This window comes from Monopterus albus, unplaced genomic scaffold (genome assembly GCF_001952655.1).
Source record: "Monopterus albus unplaced genomic scaffold, M_albus_1.0 scaffold34.1, whole genome shotgun sequence".
In the NCBI taxonomy this organism is placed as follows: Eukaryota; Metazoa; Chordata; class Actinopteri; order Synbranchiformes; family Synbranchidae; genus Monopterus; species Monopterus albus.
This window is the reverse complement of record NW_018127914.1, coordinates 3,497,498-3,515,404: the sequence shown is the minus strand read 5'-3', so window position 1 is coordinate 3,515,404 and position 17,907 is coordinate 3,497,498. Positions and strand designations below refer to the sequence as shown.

At 40.5% G+C, this 17,907-nt stretch overlaps 2 protein-coding genes across 2 annotated transcripts; one reads left to right on the top strand and one right to left on the bottom strand.

Annotated features, from left to right (window-relative positions):
* Positions 1 to 48: 48 nt before the first annotated feature.
* nelfe (negative elongation factor complex member E) lies at positions 49 to 3,808 on the bottom strand. Its single transcript, XM_020597430.1, has 11 exons — positions 3,706 to 3,808; positions 3,357 to 3,442; positions 3,058 to 3,127; positions 2,506 to 2,651; positions 2,328 to 2,402; positions 1,909 to 1,946; positions 1,562 to 1,815; positions 1,238 to 1,382; positions 1,071 to 1,125; positions 547 to 649; positions 49 to 458 (listed from the first exon to the last, which is right to left on the bottom strand). The coding sequence occupies exons 2-11, from the start codon at positions 3,429 to 3,431 to the stop codon at positions 382 to 384; spliced, it is 1,038 nt and encodes a 345-aa protein (XP_020453086.1). The 5' UTR covers positions 3,432 to 3,442; positions 3,706 to 3,808; the 3' UTR covers positions 49 to 381.
* A 121-nt stretch (positions 3,809 to 3,929) lies between these two features.
* On the top strand, positions 3,930 to 17,849 carry skic2 (SKI2 subunit of superkiller complex). Its single transcript, XM_020597422.1, has 29 exons — positions 3,930 to 4,035; positions 4,392 to 4,510; positions 5,104 to 5,225; positions 5,473 to 5,590; positions 6,203 to 6,317; positions 6,448 to 6,522; positions 6,606 to 6,659; positions 6,755 to 6,918; positions 7,987 to 8,142; positions 8,318 to 8,463; positions 8,703 to 8,849; positions 8,939 to 9,023; positions 9,117 to 9,223; positions 9,395 to 9,541; positions 9,644 to 9,740; positions 9,848 to 10,060; positions 10,697 to 10,807; positions 10,978 to 11,089; positions 11,224 to 11,342; positions 11,944 to 12,075; positions 12,346 to 12,483; positions 12,570 to 12,674; positions 13,012 to 13,147; positions 13,375 to 13,501; positions 13,736 to 13,946; positions 14,766 to 14,876; positions 15,691 to 15,909; positions 16,293 to 16,433; positions 17,308 to 17,849. The coding sequence occupies exons 1-29, from the start codon at positions 4,023 to 4,025 to the stop codon at positions 17,506 to 17,508; spliced, it is 3,741 nt and encodes a 1,246-aa protein (XP_020453078.1). The 5' UTR covers positions 3,930 to 4,022; the 3' UTR covers positions 17,509 to 17,849.
* The last annotated feature ends 58 nt before the right edge of the window (positions 17,850 to 17,907 follow it).

Below are 17,907 nucleotides of genomic sequence, written 5' to 3'. Positions count from 1 at the left end.
TTGATTCTGTTAACAGAAGATTATAGATGATTCTCATAGATAATCTGAGTTAAAATCACCTTTATAGCATTTAGCATAGCATCCTGTCATACAGAAGAAAGTCATTCAAACAAAAGGAATCAATCTAATAGGATGTTTCTATGACTTTCTGTACAAATGTAACAATGTATGGACTATTAGCAATACAAAACCATATCTCTAGTTTAATGAGCAAAGCTGCCACACAGAACCACATACTGATCATGTGAAGTACAATGATCTAATGTTAAAAAGACAACAGAAAATTTGGTACATCTCCTGAAACAGGCAGTTCAAGCAGCTGGCTAACATTTAAAGAAAAACACGAAAAGCTCAATGTCAAAATACAAAAGCACAGTTTTTTCATTTGAGGAAGTCTTCACTGTACACAACCTGGTTCCTCTTGTCCCTGTAGGAGCCTTTAGTGCTGTTCTGCACAGCTGTGAATGAAAAGAGAGAGATGAAGGTTTATTTGCACTGTGCAAACGCATGGATCCATATATGAACAAACAATGGCCCTGTGTTTACCCAGTGACGCCCAGACAGATTTGCCAGTGGCAGCATCCAACATGGGCTGCTTCCTGGCGATGCTGACTTTGATGTGAACATCTCCCACTGTACTTCCATTCAACTGTAAGACAAAACCAGCAAGATGAGATTAGACTGCCAGCTTGTATACAGTCTACATGAGCAGGCCATCACCAGAACTACAGTCTTCTAGTCAATTACTTGAACACAAGAGGCCCTTTTGATCTTTTCAGGAATATAACTGTGATAAAAAAAAAAATTCCTGGGGACCTAAGTTCACAAATGTATAGTTTCTAATTAACCACCTTGTTATCTACATTAGCCTGATGATAAAGGGAAAATAAAACAAAATGTTTACCCTGACACACAGAACACAATTTCTACTTAATGTTTGACTGTTCTGAAATACATGTATCTTAAGTATATTTTGTAAAGAATCTTTGTGTGTTTGAAAATACAATATTATTTACAGAGGGAGAAGATCATATGTATTTATGTTTCGCCTTATTTTTAATAGTACCAACCTCGGCTACAGCCTGGTCTGCAGACTCCATCTTCTCAAATGTGATAAATGCACAACTGGAAGGAAACACAAATAAGAACTACATTACAGAATCGTAATGTAGATTGATCAGAACAGAAGACAGAAATGACCAGTATGCGCATGCAGCTTTGTGTAATGTTTCCATACTTGCGTGGGTTGTCCATGGAGAGGTCGATGATGTTTCCATGTTGAGAGAAAGCAGAGCGCAGGCTGTCCTCGACAAGCCCAGAGCCATAAACATACACCGTATTCCCCTTTCGCACCCCCCTTCGCTCCGGGTACGAGTCTGACCCTGAAAATAAAAATACAGAGAAAAATCATTAATGTGTCCCAACTTACCTTTTGACAACCACCCTACATCTGCATTATGCCCTGACTCTGCAATGCATTACTGTCAGCTGGCAGTAGTATTTGTACTACTGCCTTCCCTATGATGGATTTCTCCTAATTTTGCAATCTTGTATGACTTACGTCTAAAGGGTCCATCTCTGTCTCTGTCCCGGTCCCTCTCTCTGTCTCTGTCTCTGCTTCGGTCTCTCTCCCTGTCTCTTTCTCTGTCCCGTTCTCTGTCCCTGCCCCGGTCTCTATCTCTGTCCCGCTCCCTGTCCAGCTCTCGGTCGCGGTCGCGCTCTCTCTCTCTGTCTCTGTCTGTGTCTGTGTTGCGACTGGATGACATGCCACCTCCATCATCATCATCCCGGTATCGATCACTTGAACTGACAAAGCTGTGGAGACACACAGGGAAATTATGTTACACTCTCTCATACTTGCTGTCAAACAGGTCGTTTTGCTTATTCATTATGGCTTTCGGACATTACCTCTCATAAAGAGATTTCCTGTGGGCTCTCTTTCCAGACTAGAAGAAACACAAATATGATATCAGTATAAGCTGTATTTTATGTTGTCTGCTCAAGTGCAACATAAAGCACTACAACTTTTTTCCTCAGCCTTTGTTGTAATTTTCTGAAGGTCAAATGTGAAAAGGTGTCTTGTGCTGTAAATGTGTGTCATTCAAAATTTGAGAACCATATAATAAGAACCAGCCATCCAATGTAGACAACACACACACACACACTCCTAGGAGCAATTTAGAGTCGCCAATTAACCTAAGCCTCATGTCTTTGGACTGTGGGAGGAAGCTGTAGCAACCGGAGAGAACATAAGAACCATTTAAACATATTATAGGAGATGCCAATTGCATGAAAACAGTCATGTCTGCAGCCATATTTTACTGTACCTCGGGTTGTTCTTCATCTGTAGAAACACTCCTCTGGAATGGTAAGAAAGCAGGAATTGGGCCTTTCTCAGGGTCCTGTGGCAAATAAAGACCAAGAGTTATACAAATTAAGAAACAAAAGAAAATGAAAACAGTTGAACAACCAGCTGCAACACTGTCTAAGGGAGCAACATCCCACCTTGAGTTTGATTTCCAGCATTCGAGAGCGTTTAAAGCCTGAATTCTTGTTCTCAGATTTGATGGCACTGATCGCGCCCGACTTGATCAGCATCTTTGCTTGCTCTGTTGCCGTTGCAGTGTCAACAACAGGCTGGTCCGACAAAGCTGTGATGAAGGAAAGTGTAAAGCAAATAAAACTAGTCTGAGTGTTAAGGTAGACTAAGGATGTGTGATGAGCAATTAATTCAGTGCACACTGCTTTTGATGGGACAAAATGTGACTTCCAGAGGCCTGAATATTTCTACTCTAAATGGGCTCAGCTTGAGTGAATGCAAGTATACAAATACACAGTCATAAATATTTTTCCAGTTATTTGCTAGTATTTATGGTCAGAATGTTTAAGATCTGAGTTTCAGCAAGTGTAGCTGTATAAATCAGTGATTGTGTAAATTGATAGTTTAAATTATACACAGTGAAAGTACCGTCAGTGTGTAAACAAAAAGTGTATTGTAGTTAGCTGAGTAATGACAAATGCTTAAATACATATTTAACTGGATTCAAATGCACTTACTGCGTTTCAGGCCACTCTGATTCGTCTGGTTGGTTGAACTCTGCTTCTTCAAGGCAAGCAGCGCCTTTTTCTGAAAAAACAATTAAATATAAAAATCATTAAATAACGAAGTGAGTCTTATTTCACTGTGGTCCTCTGAGCTACATACACTATTCCTGGGGACTAAAATCAACACATGCCATTAAAGCTATGGCAATATGGTATTGTTAGACATTCAGGTCTTTATTTAAAATGCCTAAGTCTTACATTTCATAGACTACCACGACAGATGATATATCAGCAAGTTTCCAGTTACTTGCCTTTTTCTTTAGTTTAGCATATTTCTTTTGCAGGGCTTCCTCTTCCTCAGTCAGTGAACTTGGGAACACCACCATGCTGGCAACAGCTACAATACAAATAACTGCATTAATAGTTAGTAACAAAAACTGACTTAGTAATGTGAATATGCATTGATTAATTCGTTAAACCGTTCAACCCTGCTAGCCTATGTAAGCTAATTAGGGTCATAATACGACAGAATACAAATGTATCGCATTCAGAAAACGAAATGTAAAAGAAAATGCTGTCTGTTTGATGAGAACATCATATGTAACCTACTAAAACCACTTTAATAACAGTGGTTAGTTATAATCTTTTTAAATCACTTACCAATTCAAACGGTGGTGTACACTATTCAACAAAAACACCGACGCGTAAATATGACGTTGCAGCTGTCAGTTTAGCCCCGCTCCCCAAATAAAGAGTTAACGCTAGCAAAATATTTACACAAAACGCTAGCGAAATATTTACACAAAATGATATTCATGTGGAATATGGCTATTTATATATAGTAGACACGTTTACAGTTTCATGTTTTTCTGTTGGTGCCACTGAACTTCCGCTTTTCAACTGTGGCAACTTCCGATACGACAATAGCAGCAGATGATTAACAGTTAACTTTTAGCTCTCAGTTGGTAGAAGGGGATATGGAGAGACTAAGTAAGTTGTATCTTATTGAATGTCAAGTCAGTTTCATAAATATATATGTAATTGAAAGGCGCTTGGTCGTGCCAACGCTTCAGTATAGCTTGTGTGTCTATGATGTGGCTAACAGGGCAGCCAGCTTGCTGTCAATCAGTTCCTTCATTCAGCAGCCCCGTGGCATAAATTATAGATTTAAGTTGATATTTACCATTTAGCCAGTGACTCTAATCATGTCGACTCAGTTGTTTTTGAACGCAAACACATAATAAAATGATAGCGTTCATAGGTTCCATCTTCCTAGCTGCAACCTCCCTTGCAGGGCTATGAACTAGCCTTATTGTGTTTGTTTAGTCCATTCATTCCTTTTGCAGATATCCCCCCTCCGGGCCCCATGGACCTTCCGCTGTCTTTGCTGGAGATGGGATGCTCTGGCAAGTTTGAGCTCATCACGTACCCTGTGCCCGATCAGCCTTTGCTTCCACAGAGCACGGTCAGTACGCAGCTTGAGGACTGTGTAGACTTAGTCAAGTACTGTATCTAATTAAAATCTTAAGGTGCTTACTCTGTGAATCATATTATATGACCTTATAAATAATGACAAACTTTACATAGACACCACTTTTCAGAACAAAGTTACAAAGTGTTTTACATGGTTCAACCTGGGATTAAACAATTTTAGGACTGCACTGAGGCAAATAGTCAGACAAGTAAAATAACATTGAAAACAAAGAAATAAAATAAAATGCACATCAGTAATAGAAAAAATACTTTTGTACTGTTACTTTCATATGACTTGTATTGGTGCATTTTTACATAATTGTGTCTGTTTAAGTAAAGTAAATGTGAATACTTCTTGTGTATGTGCATTCAAACTAAATTTTACACATTACTTAATTGTTACAATCACTTAAATTGCACATTTTAATACTAAAGGAATCAATACGTGTCTGTGTAGTTAGAAATAAATGTTTGCCTGTTAAAAGACACCTAATTATATATATGTGTGTATGTGTCTGCAATTGCTGGCTCACTAAATTTCCTCAGGCTGCTGAAGATCTGATGATGTTATCTTTTGCTCGGTAGCTCCCCCATTGGCTTCCCCCCACAAGCCTGAACCTGGAGACAGAAGTAGAGAAACAGTTTTTAAGGGATCCTGCCTGGCTTCCTATACATGACACAGACTTTGCCTTCCAAAGGTTTATCAAGTATGTATTGCTGCATACTATACAGTACTACAGTAATACAGTATGCGTAGTGTACATACTAAACAGCAGATGAATAACAGCCAAACAACTGAATTACAACCAATCCTGAGCAGATAAAAGAGAATATCACTTTAAATCAGATATGACGGATTGATCTGAGTCACTCAGTTTTTCTAGTGTTTTTTTTTTTTTTAACAACCATGTCTGTCTGAACAAGATGTCACTGTTGTGTTGTCGTCTTCACCAGGGTGAGTCAGAGAGAATATAATGTTGACTCTCTGCTCAACTGTGCTCCATCATCGCTTCACTCTGGTCTGTCTGTTGTCAGAGATCCAACCACAGGGATGCTGCTGGACTTCACAGAGGTAGTCCACACACAGTGGCCCACCTTTCACATTATTATTTTAATTCTATATAAAGCACAGTGTCATCTACTGCTATAATGATTGGTAGATAACAGATTATTATTCAACAACATAATGTCACTTTAACATGTTATCCCTTGGATACTTCTGACTATTGCTCCATAAATAAAACATAACATAAGCGGACATTTCAGAAATGTACATTTTTCAGTTTTTCAAATATGAATATTTGCTGTTTTCTTTTTCCATGTTAGTAAAACTAAATCTCTTTGGGTTTGAACTGGAATTTCTTGCACTTTGGAAAATATGGATGAGCATTTATGATTATTTTCTGATGTTTTATAGACCAAATGACTCTTTCATTAATGAAGAATGCAATCAACAGATTAATTAAGAATGAAAATAACCATTAATTGAAGCTCTAATGTTTTTAAAATCCTTTATGAAAATTCATTTGTCTCTTATTGAGAGGAAGATGCTGTGGTATAACTCTGTTCCCATGGTGCATATAAAGAATCCATCCACGTTGGTTTAAAAGCAAGAGCCTGTTGTGTTACTTTGAACAAAGTAAAGGTTGATTCAGGTACTTTGGGGTCTATTCTGTTCATTAAGGTTTTATTGGAGAACACTGGCCTCTCAGCAAAAAACTCTCTGTCATTACAACGCCAACCCGGGCCTCCTTCAGAGAGCCTCCGAGGAAGCAATACCAACTACCCCTTCCTCCCTGGTGAGATAGATTAATTCAAAACATTTTCTCCTCAGTGATTTATGTATTTTTTTTCCAATAGTTTAGATTTATACAAATGAGTTTTCATTGTGATGTTGCAATATATTTGGTGTGATATTGGTCATCGCAGGAGGAATGGAGGAGATTACACTGGACCAAATCAAGAAGAAATCTGACCTGGAGAAGGATGTTGACTTTGAGAAGGGTGAGTTTGAAATTTTGCAGTGGCGTAAAGTCAAGACTTCTGCAGTTATTGCAGTTCTTTATGGTTGTTTCTTCTCCACTCAGATTTTCTCCAAGTTCCACCTGGACTTAAAGCTGGGATGGACTTCAGTGACAAAGGTTAGGTTACCATATTGTCCTGTGTAAACATCCTGCAGGGGTTAAAAGGAAATTACATAATAACTTCCTATTTTTTGTTTGTTTGTATCTTGAAGATGCCAAAATAGCCAAGCCAGAGGTCAACCTCATGTCCCTCCTGTCCACATTTGATGATATTACTGATTTGCAACCTGAGGCAGAGGAGAAGCAGGAAAGCAAAGGAGGTAAAGAAGCCCCCCAGCTACCTAGAACAAACAGCCTTGAAGACCTGGGCATCAAGGTATTTCAGCAGTGCTTATATCTGGCAAACTGTTTCTCTTCAGCTTAACGTTATTATCAGAGAAAGATTTGAAATGTACACTTACATATTATCGCTGTAGAACAGTAGTACATTTCTGGGTCTCGGGTTGAGTTTGTGTTGAAAAAAATAGATTTCTCAAAGACGTGGCCATTGTACTGTAACTTATAGCTGCCACCATGAGAAATAAATATTTTCTCAGTATCTCGTTATAACAAGAAAATTGTTGCGTTATAATGAGATACTTGTCTTTCCACTACTACTACTTTTCACGTTAAAACAAGATACTGCATTTTCTCCTTAAATGGCATACCGCCTAGAAACTGCAGATGAAAAATAAATTCCAAGGTGTTTACAGTGTATAAATATGGTCACTGGTGGAAGAAGTACTCGGATTGTTTACTTAAGAAAAAGTATCAATGCCACAGTGTAATGTACTCGGTTACAAGTAAAAGTCCTGCATTCAGAACATTACTTAATTAAAATGGCTCAGTTCACTTCAAGCTAGATTTAACTACGTTATATGTTTATAATTTGAAATACTTTACATGCTGATGGTTAGCTTGTGAATTTCCCACCAGGGATCAATAAAGTCTTAGAGTTATACTGTATTTTGTTTTATTAATTTCATTTTTAGAGGTCAATAGTTATCAAATAAATGTAATGATTAAAAAATGCATTATTTTTCTTTAAAATGTAGTGAAGTCAAAGTTTGAAGTAGCAGTGTAGTGCTTGAACGTACAGCCGAGGAGGCACCATTGTTTATATAACTCAAAACTTTCTTTCTATGTGTAGAATAACTGAGTATTGTTGGATATTTGCACGATGCGAATCACAGACATGTATCATAAAGAAATACTTCACAGCATAAATCATGGTTCGTCCAAGTATTATTCTTAGAATGAATTGCTTCAGTATGAATAACATGCCAACTCTTTAATTTGGAAACTGAGGTGAATTCCATTATAATGCAGTCCTATGGCCTAAGGATGTTGTTGCCTCTGGCCAAACATTTATTACAGTGAAATCTGCTTCTCTTCCTGTCTTCAGGATGCTGTGTCATCCTCTACTGCCTCAGAGAAAGGAAAAGATGAGAAATCAAAGCCAAAGGAGAACCCAGAGATAAAGAAGAAATGGGCCATCCCTGTCGACATAACTTCACCCTGTGATGATTTCTATAAACGCATCCCCAACCCAGCTTTCAAGGTGGGTCTACTAGTAATCATCCAGTTAGCCTAAAATATGATACAGTAAGGGTTTGTCCCTCTGTTTACATACTCACTCCCCTCCCAGTGAGTTTGCTGTGTATATGTGATGAATCACCTTGTTGGCTGAGCATCCGGTGATAAGTGTTCGCTTTCCCTGCCTTCCTCTGCTCCAGTGGCCGTTTGAGCTGGATGTGTTCCAGAAACAGGCTGTGCTGAGGCTGGAGGCTCACGACTCGGTGTTTGTAGCCGCACACACATCAGCTGGCAAAACAGTGGTGGCTGAGTATGCCATCGCTCTTTCACAGAAACACATGACAAGGTGTGTATTTGTTGGTACAAATTAATATAATATTTGTAGGTGCTTGGCTGTAACTAATAAACAGAGTTCACAAGATTAAAAATAAAAAGAGCAAGACATCGTAGTTTATCTGAAAACTTAAAAATGAACAAAATATGGTTTTGTTGTCACGAGATGGTGGCACATTTATATGATTACATTTGTTAATTTTTTATTCAGTGTACTTTTTTTATATCATATTCTGAATCTCCTTCTAATAGAACCATCTACACATCCCCTATAAAAGCTCTGTCCAATCAGAAATTCAGAGACTTTAAAAACACCTTTGGAGATGTTGGCCTCCTGACGGGCGACGTCCAGCTCAGTCCTGAGTCCTCATGTCTCATCATGACCACTGAGATCCTCAGGTACTTCAATTGTTTGTTATAAAAGAAATAGGGATATTTTCAACAAAAATGATCTTTCTAAATTCCTTTCTGCTGCTCTCCTCTCTCAGGTCTATGCTTTACAATGGCTCAGAGGTCATCAGAGACTTGGAGTGGGTGATATTTGACGAGGTTCACTACATCAATGATATTGAGGTCAGGAACAGTGACAACTGCTTTTCCTCCAGTGATCTGGTTTGCTGTTAAAGTCATGAATAACAGTTTTCCTCTCCTCTTTGATTTCCTCAGAGAGGCGTCGTGTGGGAGGAGGTTCTGATTATGCTTCCTGATCACGTCAGTATCATTCTCCTTAGTGCCACAGTACCAAACGCTCTGGAGTTTAGCGAGTGGATTGGGTAGGTACACCACACTGACATCTGCTGAAACACTGAATATTAAAGAACTGTTTAATAAGCAGTGAGGGAGATCACAGTCTGTACTTTTAGCTTAGATATCCGATCTGCTCTTAATATTGTTTTGTTTCCTTGAACATTTCTTCTTCTCTTTTCTCAAATTTTTATCCCCAGTCGTATTAAGAAGAGGCATATTTACGTGATCAGCACAGTGAAGAGACCTGTGCCTTTGGAGCATTACCTGTACACTGGTAACAGCACCAAGACTCAGAAAGAAATGTTCCTGCTGGTGGATGCTGCAGGCAACTTCCTCACTAAAGGGTATAATATCTTTCTAGTGTACAGCTTTGGTAGAGGGCTGTTCTTTTAGTTACAGAGAAAGGCAGAGCTATTTGTCATAAAGGGATCATGCTTGCCCATCAGGTACTATGCAGCTGTTGATGCCAAGAAGGAGCGAACCAGCAAACATGCTCAATCATTTGGCACAAAAAATACTTCTCAGAACACTACAGCTAGTCAGGTAATTCCTGTCATTTCTTTTGAGTTTCATTGCTGCCTTCTGATTATCATCTAACAACATCCTCATGCTGCCTCTTATAATCCCTCTCTGTACTTTGTTTCCTTCAGGATCGGGCAGTGTGGCTCACCCTGCTGCACTTTCTGTCCCAACGGCAGCAGACCCCAGTAGTCGCATTCACCTTCTCTCGGACACGGTGTGATGATAACGCACGCTCGCTGGAATCCATGGACTTGACCACCTCCGTAGAGAAGGCCGAGATCCACTCTTTCTTCCAGAAGAGCCTGAGTCGTCTTCGAGGAGGAGACCGACAGCTACCTCAGGTAAACAAAAAAAAACCCCAGCCAGCTTTAGCCTTAGGTTTTCCCTCCTCAAGCTTTTATTAGACACAGTATCCGAAAGTGATGATGAATTCATTTTTTATAAAATATTTAACTGTAATTTAACATTGATTTTGAGGAACATTTCCTTAAAATTTGTGTCAGACAGAAATTCTAAGAAATCATATCAGGTTAAGTCTCTTTTAAGAACATTAGGCCGACCTCTACTGTAGATAACTAGATTTAATTGTGCTACTCTTCCCAGGTCATCTGTTTGTAATGCTGGCCCTACTTGTTTGTTCTTTATGTGGAAATTAAAAAAAAAAAAAAATCCATAAAGCCCCTGAGCTCCAGTGAATCATGTGTTCGCTCAGCCACAAGATGGCTTCATTAACAAAGCTTTTTTCTGTGAGAAGTTTCCACTGACCTGCACTTTTAACTTGACTTCTCACAAATACCATAATTATAGGTCCTGGGTAGACCCTGTGTGTTTCTCCATATTATATGTCACAATTTGGTCATATTTGATGCCATGCTTTCCTACTTTGAGATCAGAGCTGATCAATATTATGTCAGTGATTTAGCTTTGACGCTGTCTCAACAGTGAAAACAGCCATAATATTTGATGTTAAAATTTAGATCTTGCTCATGAGGGACCTGTTGAAGAGAGGAATAGCCGTCCATCATAGCGGGATCCTGCCCATTCTTAAGGAGGTTATTGAGATGCTTTTCTCACGAGGGCTTGTAAAGGTGAGTCAGAGTGGCTGGTTAAAACAACAACAAGACAGTGTGAAACAATGTGCTACAAGGACTAGCTTTATTGCAAATGTATCTATGACTAATTGAAGCACAATCCGCAAATACATGTTGGCCCAGAGGTGGTTCAAACTGTCCTCGTGTATCTTCCCTTCATCTCCCAGGTGCTGTTTGCCACTGAGACATTTGCAATGGGAGTGAACATGCCTGCCAGGACTGTGGTGTTTGACAGCATCAGGAAACACGATGGGACTGGCTTCAGAAATCTACTGCCAGGTTTGGTCCACCCTTTCTCTGTCTGTGTTTCCTTTCTTTTGTCTGAACTACTATGTATTATGCTCTTTCATCCCTAAACATAAATTGGAAGGCAACAGTGTTTTTGATCTCTGTGTTTTGAACTGTACTTTCAGGTGAATATATTCAGATGGCAGGCAGAGCAGGCAGGAGAGGTCTGGACGCCACAGGCACAGTCATCATTCTGTGTAAAGCCGGCGTTCATGAGATGGCAGATCTGCATGTCATGATGCTGGTGAGGCCTTTCATGTTTCGACTGCAGAGCTTTAGTTTTGTAACATCCACCTGCCACATGGGTTTATATATATCGCCTGGTTTGGTATTAACTCTCCTGGTCACGTATTCTAGATGTACTTTATATCCTCTCATAAAGCAGATCTCTACCTCTTGTGTCTTTGGCTGTGTGTCAAGAGAGGCGCTGCATGTTGGGTTCTTCTTTTAACATTTAATTACACAGCTGAGTAGCTGTTCTAACTCTTTCTTCCTCTGTGCCACTTTGGAGAAGTTTCAATTTCAATGTGCTTTTCAACAAAAATAAACCTCCTATGTCCCTGGTTTGTGTTTTATCCTCTGTAAAATGTACAAGAACTAGTGTCTTCCCTTCTTTGTTGAATATAAGTTTATTTTTGTGTCATAATGTACTAATAATTGTCAAATGATATGTTCATTGGAAAACTTTATTTAAATTTTAAAAAATGCTTGCAGGCCAGCAGGAAGAATAAATGAAAAAGAATGACTATAGAAAATATCTGTATCGGCTACATCCTGAAACCGCTCACCACTTAGTTTTGTACTGACTTGTATCATCATCATCATCACCCCGTCTGGTGGTTCAGGGCAAACCAACAGTCCTCCAGTCCCAGTTCAGACTTACCTACACTATGATCCTCAACCTGCTGCGAGTCGAAGCCCTTCGTGTGACCGATATGATGAGGAGGAGCTTCTCCGAAAGCCACAGAGACGTTCAGGTAATGTACCCCACCAGGTTAATTATAAATGATGTACTGCACATGTAAGGTTTATCATGGAACGGTGAAATGAAGCAAGCAAACAACACAGATGCAGCAGTTAGGAATGAAATCAGAATAAAAGATTTATTTATTACAGTTACATCATTCTGTTGTTGCTAACTTTTATTCTTTTTGAATTCTTTCTTGCATATTCCCTGAGCCATAATAGCTGACGTGTAATAAAAGCTTTTTCTCCCTGCTCCTGTTTTTCTCATCCTCTTGCTTCAGGCCCAGGAGAAGAGGATCAACCAGCTGAAGCAGGCATTGTCCTCTCTGCCTCCTCTGGACACAGAGGGCCAGCTGTCCGACCTGTTGCCTTACTACCACACAGTGACAGAGCTACGAACCATCACTGAAGCCCTGCAGGTGCACACACATAGACACAAGCTCATACTGTAATCTGCTGCTTGTTTATCTTTCCTACACCTTCTCCTTGTTGTCTCTCGTTTCAGCGCGCTATCCTGGAGTCTGTGAATGGGCTGAAAGCTCTGTCTGTGGGCCGAGTTGTGGTGGTTAACAACAAACAGCATCTCAATGCCCTGGGGGTTATACTACAGGTAGGTGTGTGTTTTCCTTGGTGGTTTGGACAGTAGCAGCAGCTGAAGACATGGACACTCTTTAAAACTCATCACACTTTACTCAAACCTGTTATAAGTGCTTCATAAGGTCCTGCAAAGTCAGAATATGTTCTAGGGTAGCCCTCTGTGCTGAATCCAGTTGTCTCAAGTCGGGTTTTATTTGTATAACTCGGTATCATAAATCACAAATTTGCCTCATTGGGCTTCAGACTGCACAGCAATAGGACTACAGTATTAACATTGTTAACTGTGTATTCCCTTGTTTTTACATTTGTGTTAACCTCTACTCATCTGTTCTGTCTTGTCTCCATGACAGGTGTCCAGTGACTCAGTCAATCGTACCTTCACAGCTCTCATCATTTGTGAGAAAGGCAATGAGGAACGAGAAGGAAAAGGCAGCGACAACACAGCTTTCCCTCACCTCTACAACACAACTCTCTTCATACCTGAAGGTTGGTGGACAGACAAACAGGTGCAGATACAGTACCTGCACCTCTGTGGAGATGGACACACACCTATTCTGGTTTCCCTTCATTAACACAGAATTTAATCTACACCCCTAGACTTCCTACACATTTACTAAAAGTAGTTGCACATTTTTTTTATGCTTTCACTGCGCAGGTTGCAGTTAGTACAAAAGTAGAATTAGTTTGTCCTTTCTCATGTTGTTTTTAACCAGGTCCTTGCAGCCACACGGTGCAGAAGTTGAAGTTTCAGGACATCTCAGCCATCACAGCGAAAACCCTCAAAGTGATTCCTGACCGGATCATCGATAACTATAACAAGAGGCAACAGCCAAGATTCAGGTGTGAGAGAATGAGAATAAACCTGGGGTCTAATTGTCACATCTGTATTAAAACCTAAGTAATAATAGGTGTGTGTGATTGTGATATTAACTCACGTTGTAGGGATGTAAATTGTTTTACACAGTTAACATTGTGGAAATTACCGAATTTTAAATGTGATGACTTTGGGTAAGTCTTCAGGAATCCAATTTGTCAAATTTTGTCTCACTGTTTCATCACTCTGTTGTCCTGTAGACATGATCCTCCCGGTCAAGCCATCTCCACGGCGACACAGGAGCTCCTACGATTGGCTGAGGCCAACCCTGGCGGCATAGCATCCCTGGACCCCGTGAATGACCTCCAGCTAAAGAGCATTGATGTGGTGGAGGGCTCCATGAGGCTCCACGTGCTGCAGGACACATCCAGACATTTCAGCTGCATCCACTCGCCCACATTCTCAGAGCAGGTGTGTGTTTGTGTGTTGATGTTTTAATCACTGAGGCAGTCCTTGATGTAAGCAGAAAAAGTAATAATTTTGAGATGTACTATGCAGATGAATAATGAGGCAAGTGTTCAGTTTCACTTAGTTAATACAGATGTGCCTTACTGCGGTGTTTTCATATTTATGCAGCTAATTAGCATCACACCCAAACATAAGACACTTATTTTGCAGTTGGCCCCCTTTTGATGCCTCCTGTCATTTGTCTCATTTTATTCCAGCGTCAGTCTCCTTTTCTCTTTCCATCCTTTCTCTTCTACTTTCACAATAATAACATCAAATTCTGCCACAAGAGTCCTGCTTTTGTGTTGTGTGTCCTGTCTTCTGGCAGGATTGTTGAGGAGATGAGATGCGAGAATCTGAGCTGGCTGTTTCTATAATTACCTGTATAGGCTCACAGTTGCAGCTCATCAATGTCTCACAGGCACAGCGTGTCATTTGAGCCATGTCACGCATACACACTCTCACACAAGCGCTTTTCTTAAAAACATCTCTTACTTGCAGTATCACTGTAGATTCATGCTTCCTTGTTTTCATGCAGCATTATGGGTATTGCAAAGAAAGAGTTAATGCAAGATGCTCTACAGTGCAAGCTGGTAATATTCAGTAACTGGCCTCAGTGGGTTTATGTAACATATTCACTTGAAGACTCTTCTGTGCTGTCAATGAGAGGACTGATTTTTCTCTCTGCTACAATAGAATGTTGCTTTTTTTAAAATTATTATGATAAGATCAAGCTCTGTGCAGCACTTATGTACTCAGTGTGTCTGTGTGCTTGTGCTTCAGTTTGTTCAGCTTAAGGAGAGGATGAATTTACAGGAGGAGCTGGACAGGCTGCTTTTCCTGGCATCGGACCAGTCTCTGTCTCTGCTGCCTGAATACCACCAGAGGATCAAGGTTTGATTCGCGGTTCTGACCAGTTTCTGTCAGGGCATTTTCCTGACTGTTATCTTTATCATACCAGTTATGTTTTAAAGCATTTACATTTTCATGTAGGCCTTTAGCCTACCATTTATATACACTGCAACAGTAGAAGTGCAACATTAATTTGTGTTGGGACTCCAGTAGAAGTATTATTACTGATTATTCTGCTAATTATTTTTCAGCTAATCATTTAGGACATAAAATGACAGAGAATATTGCAAAGTACCCACGACAACATCCTAGAGCCCAATGTGAATATTTAAAAATTCAATTTAGAGTGAACAAACAACATTTTATCAGATAAAATCTGAAATTTGCCTTGCAGCACAAGGCAGCTCCAAGGACCAAACAATCGCAGCAACACATTAGCAAACAATAAAAGTATACTACTTCTACAACCCCCACTTACATAATTATCACAGTCTCTGGATACGGATCGTACATAGCCAAGCCCTGGTTTTGATTTAACAACATTATGGACTGATGAACAAAGGTTTTTTTTTTAGTCTATTCTTTCTAAAATAAGGAACTCTGAATCACCCGTTGGAGTGCAGAATTTGGTATTCATTATTTAAGATGTGAGAAATTGGAGGAGATGCTCTTTGTCAATCCTCAAGTAGCACAACTCCATGTTTGAGAAACTGCAGCTAGTCAGCGTTTTTATCTCTCTGCTATTTCTTAGAGGAATAGTTTAGTATTCTAACTGAGTGCAGCCAAAAGCAATTTCAGCTCAATTGATCCTGAACAAATACAGTGAGAGGTCCGTTTCCCTGCCTGCTCCCCCCAGGTCCTTCAGTCCCTCCAGTATATCGACAGCAGTGGGGCGGTGCAGCTGAAAGGCCGTGTAGCCTGTCAGATCAGCAGCCACGAGCTGCTGCTGACCGAGCTGCTCTTCGAGAACGTCCTGAGTCCTCTGGCGCCTGAAGAGAGCGCTGCCCTGCTGTCCTGTTTGGTCTTTACACAGAACACGCAGGTGGAGCCGCACATTACCAACACACTGCAGGAGGTGAGAAGAAACTGGTATTTCGTTTTAACAGATTAATATCTGAGCTTTTCATGTGATAAAGTAGCAGTGAGCTTGAGGTGTGTGTTCTGATATACTGTATAGACCTTGCCTCCTCCATGGGTGACTCTCACACACACACTCTCATATTGTTACATGAAAATGCTTTATGAGCATATAAATTATTGATGAACCAAGGTTTGTATTCTGAGATCTGCTGTCCTGTGAAAGCGGACATGTCATGACACAGTCTGTGAAACAGATGTTCTGAATGTACATGCAAGAGGAGAGACTGCTGCATTTAATGGTTGCTTGTAACACTAAAGTCTGTCTTTCAGGCTTAACTTTCTCTTTCCTGTTCCTCTCTGTTTCCCTTTTTCTGTCAGAGCATTGATCGGGTGCTGTCAGTGGCCCAGCGTATCGGCGAGCTGCAGAGAGACTGTGGGATACCACAGACAGCTGAGGAGTTTGTAGGCCAATTCAAGTTTGGACTGACAGAGGTGGTGTACTGCTGGGCCAGAGGCATGGTGAGGTTCAGCCCTTTGCACTTGATTTTGACCCTATTTACACCTGATCTTAACACACAATCTTATCTGCATAAGGATGTGTGTTAAAGGGGAACTAAATGGATATTACATATCGAGATCATTTTACTTATCATGATGGGTACTCTTCAGTCTGTGAAAATAGTTGTCTGATGTCTTCTGCAACTCTCAAAAGAGCTTTCCGAGGTCTGTGGGCACATCAGCATTAATGCCAGTGAGGCTCTAACAAATTGCATCACTTACTATGGGAACTGTAGGATACAGTTCTTTTGGAGCTTCGGGACATCTTAACCTCTGCTGCATTAATTGTTTTTAGCAATCTTTTTTTAATATAACTCTTGTGAGTCCCCCAGGCTTATAGAAGTGTGTTACTAAATCACTGGAGAGCCTGTTTAAATTAGTTGTAGATGCTTGGAGAACACAATGCAGTAGTAATGCTGTCAGATCAGTATGTTGGATGCCAAGTGCTTAGACCACATCGGGAGGTGGTCTTTCTTGCACAGGGATCTGATCTCAGCTGCAAAGATAGATGTCACATGTTGTTGCAACCTTGCGTATATCACCTGACAGTTGCCATGACCATGTTTGGGCCCATGTTCTGCCATCTCAGGTAAGCCTAGCAAAAAGTTGCAGACAGTCCCCTCTTCATCGCAGTGAAAATATGTAGCGCTCATACTGTACACATGCCATTTGTGACTGAATTTGAGGCCAAATGATGTCGATTTCAGGTAAGAAAAACACATTTCCACATTTAAGAAGCTGGAATTTGCATTTCCTTCTAGATGTAACCTACTGAACTTGTCTTTTGCTGCTAGTGTTGCATCGTATCACATGCCATATCTCTCCCCTTCACCAGCCGTTTGCAGAAATCGCCCTGCTCACAGATGTCCAGGAGGGCACGGTGGTCCGCTGCATCCAACGCCTGGACGAGGTACTGAAGGAGGTGCGTCAGGCCGCCCGCATCGTGGGAGACTCCGTCCTGGGGAGCAAAATGGAGAGAGCCTCCCTATCCATCCGCAGGGATATCGTCTTCACTGCCTCCCTCTACACCCACTGAGAAGATGAAGACAGGGAGGGAGGATGAACGTGAGAGCATGCCAAAATGCCTGCAGCCAAGCGTTTCTTTGTGTGAAAGGTGTGAGAAAGAGATGTATGGGGGAGGTAGAGAGATGGTGTATGTTAACATGTTTCTGCTACCAAGTGCTCTGTGCCTCAAAATATGTTTACATGAATATTTCTGATCACAAAGAACATAATGATTTTAACCATCAGACCAATGTAGAGACTGTGGCAATGAACATGAACTCTGGATTGTAATGTGTTGTACAGCAGTAAAATCTGTGTTCAGTAATATACTGTCCAAGATATCTGTGGAAATTAAAATCATGAGCAATAACATGAAATGCCTGGTTACAGGCATCATCAGCCGTCTGTTCTAAAGGCTTCGTGGTGGCCT

What these genes read in the sequence shown, in the direction of transcription:
- nelfe (XM_020597430.1), bottom strand. Translation starts at nt 3,431, where the DNA reads ATGGTGGTGTTCCCAAGTTCACTGACTGAGGAAGAGGAAGCCCTGCAA. An exon ending in TCCATGGACAACCCACGCAA is followed by an intron (nt 1,126 to 1,237) that starts GTATGGAAACAT and finishes GTTTCCTTCCAG; the next exon opens with TTGTGCATTTATCACATTTG. An exon ending in CAGACCAGGCTGTAGCCGAG is followed by an intron (nt 650 to 1,070) that starts GTTGGTACTATT and finishes TTTGTCTTACAG; the next exon opens with TTGAATGGAAGTACAGTGGG.
- skic2 (XM_020597422.1), top strand. An exon ending in CAACTACCCCTTCCTCCCTG is followed by an intron (nt 6,318 to 6,447) that starts GTGAGATAGATT and finishes TGGTCATCGCAG; the next exon opens with GAGGAATGGAGGAGATTACA. An exon ending in ATCTGCATGTCATGATGCTG is followed by an intron (nt 11,343 to 11,943) that starts GTGAGGCCTTTC and finishes CTGGTGGTTCAG; the next exon opens with GGCAAACCAACAGTCCTCCA.